The sequence below is a fragment of the Cyprinus carpio genome, chromosome A22 (genome assembly GCF_018340385.1).
Source record: "Cyprinus carpio isolate SPL01 chromosome A22, ASM1834038v1, whole genome shotgun sequence".
Lineage (NCBI taxonomy): Eukaryota > Metazoa > Chordata > Actinopteri > Cypriniformes > Cyprinidae > Cyprinus > Cyprinus carpio.
Genome location: NC_056593.1, coordinates 1,225,025 through 1,233,324, shown reverse-complemented (window position 1 = coordinate 1,233,324; position 8,300 = coordinate 1,225,025). Strand labels below are relative to the sequence as shown.

Sequence of the window (8,300 nt, the reverse complement as noted above, 5' to 3'; positions counted from 1 at the left end):
TAAATTAAATTAAAATGTATTAATAAACATTACATAAACTATTAATAAATTGCATTAAAAATATATAAAAAAATAAAATTATCTATTAATATTAAACTGATAAGTGACTAAGTTAATAAATATTACATTGGCAGTAATTAAGTCTAAGTCTAAATTTATCAATAACTGAAATATAAAATTATTTGTAACACAATAAATAGAGTTAATAAATATAATATTGAACTAATAAATGTATTTCATATTATTAATAAATGTAATATGAAATAATAAATGTCAAAGACAAAATAGTTATTTTTGTCTAAAATAAATATTACATTGAAATAAATTAATAAATATGGAATAAACTACAAATAAATAAAAAATACAATGAAGCTGCAAATAAATATTAAGTGAATGTTAAAATAAATTAAAAAAAAAAAATTAATTACAAGCAAATAAATAAATATTAAATAGTTAAATATGACTGATAATAATACAGGTTGTTGATTGATTTTTTGTCCTCTCTTCATCTGTGTGTCAGGGTGTGACTGTGATCCATCGGGCACAGAGTCGGGTGGCTGTGACAAACGTACAGGTGCGTGTCTCTGTAAACCGGGTGTAACCGGCGCCCGCTGTGACGTCTGCAGCCGCGTCCACTGTGCCAGTTTCCCAGAGTGCCCCGCGTGTCCGTCCTGCTTCTTCAGCATGAACGGCCGTCTGCAGGAGCTCATGCTGGCACTGGAGCACCTCTCAAACTACCAGATCCCCTCCACCGACACCAACCGCAGGATCCAGACGCTGATAGACACACTCACACACCTGCAGGAGACCATCTCTGTCCCGCCGGAGTCCAGCCGCGCACTGACCGACAACCTGCAGAGACTCAACCAGATCAAGTACAAACACACACACACACACACACACACTCAAACACACACACACACACACACTCAAACACTCACACTCACACACACACACACACACATACACACACACACTCAAACACACACAAACACACACACATACACACACACTCTCAAACACTCACACTCACACACACACACACACACACATACACACACACACTCAAACACACACACACTCAAACACTCACACTCAAACACACACAAACACACACACATACACACACACTCTCAAACACTCACACTCACACACTCAAACACTCACACACACACACACACACACACACACACACACTCAAACACACACACACACACACACACACACACACTCGCTCAAACACACACACACACGCTCAAACACACACACACACTCACACACACACACACACACACACTCTCAAACACTCACACTCACACACTCAAACACACACACACACACACACACACATACACACACACTCTCAAACACTCACACTCACACACACACTCAAACACACACAAACACACACACATACACACACACTCTCAAACACTCACACTCACACACTCAAACACACACACACACACATACACACACACTCTCAAACACTCACACTCACACACACACACAACACACACAACACACACACACACTACACACACACTCTCAAACACTCACACTCACACACTCAAACACACACACACCACACCATACACACACACACCACTCAAACACACACACACTCAAACACACACACACACACACAGGCATGCACTCGCATGTACGTACATAAAAACACTCAAACACTCACACTCACACTCACACACACACTCAAACACACACAAACACACACACATACACACACACTCTCAAACACTCACACTCACACTCACACACACACTCAAACACACACAAACACACACACATACACACACACTCTCAAACACTCACACTCACACTCACACACACACTCAAACACTTATACACGCACACACACACACACACACAAATAAACACACACTCAAGCACTCACACACACACACTCTCTCTCTCGCGCACACACACACTCACACACATTCTAAAAATTCTAAACAATGAGATTTTGAGATATAAATACAATTTACAAAAGGCAAAATGATGATAAATAAAGCAGTATAAACTGATGTCTATAAATGACAACACAGTTTAACTCCTTCTTCAAACTGTGAGTGAGTGAGTGAGTGAGTGGTGCTTGTTTAAACTCTTGCAGGTCTCAGCTGAACGGTTTGACTGAAGAGCTGGCATCCCAGCCGCGGGACGGTGATCTCAATCACAGTCTGGACGACCTGCAGGGGCTTCTGTCGTCTCTGCGTCTGGAGTTCTTCACTAAGAGAGACGCTTTCACTAACGCCACCGGATCCAACAACGCCAGTGCGTGGCCAGCGCTCAGACTATATTAGTGTCAGATTCATCAGTATGACCTCTAATGGAAAACTTCTCGTTCTCAGGCACCTTCTACGCCATCCAGAAGTCATATGAGAAGTCGACGGATGCCGCCAAACGAGCTGACACCGCTAAAGACACGCTGAAGAAGTCTGAGGGCCTGAGCGACCTGAAAGACGTGCAGCACGCAAACACCATAGATTTGGAGAAACTCAAGAAGGATCTGGCAACTCGGCCGAATCTGACGCCCACCTCAAACAAGGTGAGAGACATCGCACATGATTGGCTGAGCAGAAGTGTTGGTTTTGCAGCAGATGAGTCAGTAATGTTTGTCAGGTGTGCGGCGGCAATCGCATGGAGTCCTGCACTCCGGAGCTCTGCGCTGGTGGTCTGTGTCCTCCTGACGGAGCGCCCCCTTGTGGAGCGGAGGAACCCTGCGCCGGAGCGCTGCCCAATGCCAACAAGGCCTTTCAGGACGCCGACGAGGTGAAGGCCAAACTACAGGATCTCAACAACAAGATCACGCAAGCAGCTGCACAGGTGTGACAACACACATTCACAATAATTATATTAGATATTAGAATATTTTAAATAAGCAAAAAAGTCTAAATTATGAGAAATGAAAAAGTTGTGGAAGATGTGAAAATATGAAAAAGTCCAAATTGAGAACAAATAATTAAACTAAAATTAATTTGCACATAAAGATATGAAACAATTAATAATTAATAAAATGTATAATTAATAAATATTAGATAAATAAACAAATAAATATAAACATTAATAAATAATAAAATAATAAAAAACAATACATAAATAAAAAAATAAAAAATAGAAAAAAAAATAAAAAAAAAAATTGCAATTGGGAAATAAAAAAAGATTCAATTATGAGAATTAAACATTCAAAATAAAGACTTTTTAAAGTCATAATTATTTAAAATAATTTAATATAAAAAATAATAAATAATCAATTGACAATAAATATTACATATAAACATTACAGTATTATAAAAATAATTAATAAAAATGTTTCTAAAAGTCAAAATTATAAAAAAAAAGTAATAAATAAGTAAAATCAATAAAATAAAATTACTATGAAATTACATGAATTTAATTAATAAATATTAAATTGTGAATATTACAAATAAATATTATAAATAAACAAAGAAAATGTTACATTAATAAAAATACATTTAAAAATAAACAAAATTATGGAAAAGTCGCAGTCGAGACCAAATAATCATAAATGATAAAAAAAAAAAAATGAATTGCACATGTAAATATTAAATTAATAATAAATGAACAAAACATGATTTTTTTTTTTTAATTGGCAATAACTAAATATTGCATTTTAAACATTACCTATAAATATTACAATATAAGAAGTAATATGTTTAATATTATAATATTTCAACATTTAAAAAAGGGCAAAATTATGAAAAAGTCACAATTATGGGAAATAAAATGATAATTGTGAAATAGATGTGAAATTGAGAAAGATGGTATGACCACACATAACCAGCTAATAAGACTGATTAAACTAGTCTATTTCGATTTTACAATGACTTTAAACCAAACACACCTTTTGAAACACAGATACAGGAAGCTCAAAATTCCACCAATAGGGTGAGACTGTCCACAGACGAGCTGGCCAATCAGATTAAGCAGGTGCAAGCCAATGTGGATAAAGACCTGAAGAACACCAAAGACTTCATAAACAATCTCAAGGACTTCCTGTCAGGTGGGTTTTTACTTTATTTTGTCATACTGCACACTGCCTAGAAATGTACTGTAATTGTTTTAGTCTATATGAAGCAGTCAGGTAGTTGTTCACAGTGTAGTTGGTTGTTGTTTTGTGTGTCTCAGAGCCTCATTCAGATCCGAATGAGGTACAGCGGGTGTGTGAGGCCATTCTGGATGCTCAGGTTCCTCTGAGCATGGAGAAGCTGAAGCAGAAGCTGAAGGAGCTGCAGAATCTGGCGTCTTCACTGCCAAACAGCAGCAGAGTCCTGGAGAACAGCAGAGAGCAGCTGGAGAACGGCAGACACCTGCTGGAGGAGGCTAACAACACACGGTACACAACTCACATGCTAACACCACAAGCATGCTAACAACACACGGTACAGAACACACACGCTAACACCACAAACACGCTAACAACACACACGTTAACACCACAAACACGCTAACAACACACTGTACACAACACACACGCTAACACCACAAACACACTAACAGCACACGGTACAGAACACACACGCTAACACCACAAACACTCTAACAGCACACGGTACAGAACACACACGCTAACAACACACGGTACACAAGACACATGCTAACACCACAAACACGCTTACAACACACACGCTAACACCACAAACACGCTAACAGCACACAGTACAGAGCACACACGCTAACACCACAAACACGCTAACAGCACACGGTACACAACACACACGCTAACACCACATACACGCTAACAACAAACAGTACACAACACACACGCCAACACCACAAACCTGCTAACAACACACGGTACACAACACACACGCTAACACCACAAACACACTAAGAACACACACGCTAACACCACAAACACGCTAACAACACAGACACAACACACACGCTAACACCACAAACACACTAACAACACAGTACACAACACACACACTAACACCCAAACACGCTAACAACACATGGCACAGAACACACACGCTAACACCACAAACACACTAACAAGAAAAACACACAGTACAACACGCTAACACCACAAACACGCTAACAACACACAGTACACAACACACACGCTAACAACACACACGCTAACACCACAAACACACTAACAACACACACACTAACACCACAAACATGCTAACAACACACAGTACACAACACCCACACTAACACCACAAACACACTAACAACACACGGTACACAACATACGCTTACACCACACGGGACACAACAAACACGCTAACACCACAAACACGCTAACAACACACGGGACACAACACACACGCTAACACCACAAACACGCTAACAACACACGGTACACAACACACACGCTAACACCACAAACACACTAACAACACACGGTACAGAACACACCCGCTAACACCACAAACATGCTAACAACACACACACTAACACCACAAACACGCTAACAACACACAGTACACAACACCCACGCTAACACCACAAACACACTAACAACACACGGTACACAACACACGCTAACACCACACGGTACACAACACACACGCTAACACCACAAACACGCTAACAACACACGGTACACAACACACACGCTAACACCACAAACACGCTAACAACACACGGTACACAACACACACGCTAACACCACAAACACGCTAACAACACACAGTACACAACACACACGCTAACACCACAAACGCGCTAACAACACACGGTACACAACACACACGCTAACACCACAAACACGTTAACAACACACGGTACAAAACACACACACTTAACACCACAAACACGTTAACAACACACGGTACAAAACACACACACACTAACACCACAAACACACTAACAACACACGGGACACAAACGCTAACACCACAAACACGCTAACAACACACGGTACTCAACACACACGCTAACACCACAAAAACGCTAACAACACACGGTACACAACACACACGCTAACACCACAAACACGCTAACAACACACATGCTAACAACACACGGGACACAACACACACACTAACACCACAAACACGCTAACAACACACGATACAGAGCACACACGCTAACACCACAAACACGCTAACAACACACGGTACACCACACACACGCTAACACCACAAACACACTAACAACACACGGTACAGAACACACACGCTAACACCACAAACACGCTAACACCACAAACACGCTAACAACACACAGTACACAATACACAGGCTAACACCACAAACACACTAACAACACAGTACACAACACACACACACACTAACAACACATGGTACACAACACACACCTTAACAACACGCTAACAAACACATGCTAGCAACACACACAGTAACAAAACAAGGCACACAACACACACTAACGACACACACATGCTAACAGCACACAGTACACAACACACACTAACGACACGCTAACAACACATTTAATATTTAATCTCATATTAACTCAGTATTTCTCTAATGTTCTTCAACGTTGCCGTCTACAGTGACGCTGCGTTCAGTATCCAGCAGGAGGCTGATAGCATCCTGGAAAAGATGGGCGACAATGAGGCCATTTTCAAAGAGCTGGAAGACAAGATCCATCAGAGCGTCGTCATCGCAAACAACATCAAGAACGACGTCAAACAGGTCAGTCTGAGATCTGAGCGGAAAACCACAGAAAAACATCCAGACGCGCACTAAAGTGACTGATCTTCTGTGTGTCTCAGATAGAGGACGTGCTGCCTCCCGCCGAGCAGGGGATTGTGGGAGTCGCAGAGCTGCTGGATGAGATGCGCCCCCTGCTGGACGGCCTGAAGAAAGACGCGACGACGGGAACGACGCATGCGAACGAAGCTCAGGATCAGGCAAATTCAGCACAGGACGAGGCCGAACAAGCGGCAGAGGTGCGGAAACACACACAACACTCTAGTGTGATTAGTAACAGAGGTGTTGGTTTAATGTGTTAATTTGATGCGGTTAATTTAATAAACGAACCTGATGCAGGACAACGACTGACTGCGTGATGGAGCCTAAAGTTCAAGATATGAGTGCAGAATAAGACCCTAGCAATATCACACCAGCAAGAGTGCTGCTTTGCCCAAGATCTGCACGATTGCAAATGTGATATTGATTTGATACAATAGTTCAATAAACAAGAAGCTAATATTGTGTTACATTTTAGACACATTGTTGTCTGTTTTTGCTCAGTTACGCAAACAAAAATAGTTCCAAACAAAGAGTGCTGCTACCTATTGGCAGTTTCAGTTTTATATATAAAAAAAAATGCTTTTCTCATCTAACACAATAATGACTTTGATATGCAATTAATTTGAGATTAATTAGTTAATTAATTGACACATTGTGTTATTAGATGAAATTATGAATGGCTAAACAGCCCTAGTTAGTGAACTCTCATGTGTTTCAGGAGCTGGAAGAGCTGAAGGAGGAGTTCGAGCGGATGAAACGCACAGTGGCTGCAAACACTGAGATGGGTGAAGACTCCGCCCGCTTACAGGCGCTACAGAAGGAGGCGGAGTCTCTGATGACGGACACCAATGACATCATGCAGGCTCTGAAAGGTAGCATCCACTACACACCCATCCCATAATGCTCAGACGCACACATCCCTATGGTAACCGGTGCTGTGTTTGTGTTCTCAGATAAGGAGGCATCCATTCGTCAGGGAGCGGCGGAGCTGCAGCAGAACGCGGCGCGGCTGACCGGTCTGGACGATCAAGTGAAGAAACTCAGAGACGACATCCGCTATAAAGTCACCAGTCTGAACATATGCCAGGGCTGAGGACCACAACACACGAGAAACACTCATGTGCAACCAATAAAGTGTCTGAATGAAGATTATTGTGACCGTGCATTTATATTTACAGTGGAATACTTGCATACTGCACAGTGTGTACTGCAGACTGTTGACTAACGTAAGTATGCAGTGTGCATCTGTGTTATTATTAACTAAAATTGTTTTTAAAAAAAAGGTTAATTAAATTACTAATAAACTAATAAAAATGACAAAAGAACATAGAAAAATTACTATAAATTTAACTAAAATTACAATGAAAACAAAAAATATAAAAAGCTATTTTTGTCAAATTAAATGTTGAAAAGTTTAAGTACTAAAAAAGAGTGTGCTATTGTATACTGCATGTTTAGACCTATTTTGTAGGTATTTGGGTATTTTGTGCACAAAAACTTAGTGACATAGTGACATTAGATGACATAGTATGAGTAGTATACTAGTATGGAATTCCCAACTTTTGAAGGTAAAATTACATGAAAATG

At 40.4% G+C, this 8,300-nt stretch overlaps 1 protein-coding gene across 1 annotated transcript in view; it reads left to right on the top strand.

The window, feature by feature from the left end:
- LOC109046865 (laminin subunit beta-3-like) overlaps positions 1-7,860 on the top strand; it is a 21,017-nt gene extending 13,157 nt beyond the window's left edge. The window contains exons 14-23 of the mRNA XM_042711595.1: positions 521-875; positions 2,132-2,292; positions 2,370-2,566; positions 2,641-2,844; positions 3,898-4,042; positions 4,168-4,375; positions 6,512-6,653; positions 6,734-6,910; positions 7,432-7,585; positions 7,667-7,860. Of these exons, the coding sequence (XP_042567529.1) occupies positions 521-875; positions 2,132-2,292; positions 2,370-2,566; positions 2,641-2,844; positions 3,898-4,042; positions 4,168-4,375; positions 6,512-6,653; positions 6,734-6,910; positions 7,432-7,585; positions 7,667-7,806 (1,883 nt within the window). The 3' untranslated portion in view covers positions 7,807-7,860. The remainder of the gene's footprint in view (positions 1-520; positions 876-2,131; positions 2,293-2,369; positions 2,567-2,640; positions 2,845-3,897; positions 4,043-4,167; positions 4,376-6,511; positions 6,654-6,733; positions 6,911-7,431; positions 7,586-7,666) is intronic.
- Positions 7,861-8,300: the final 440 nt, after the last annotated feature.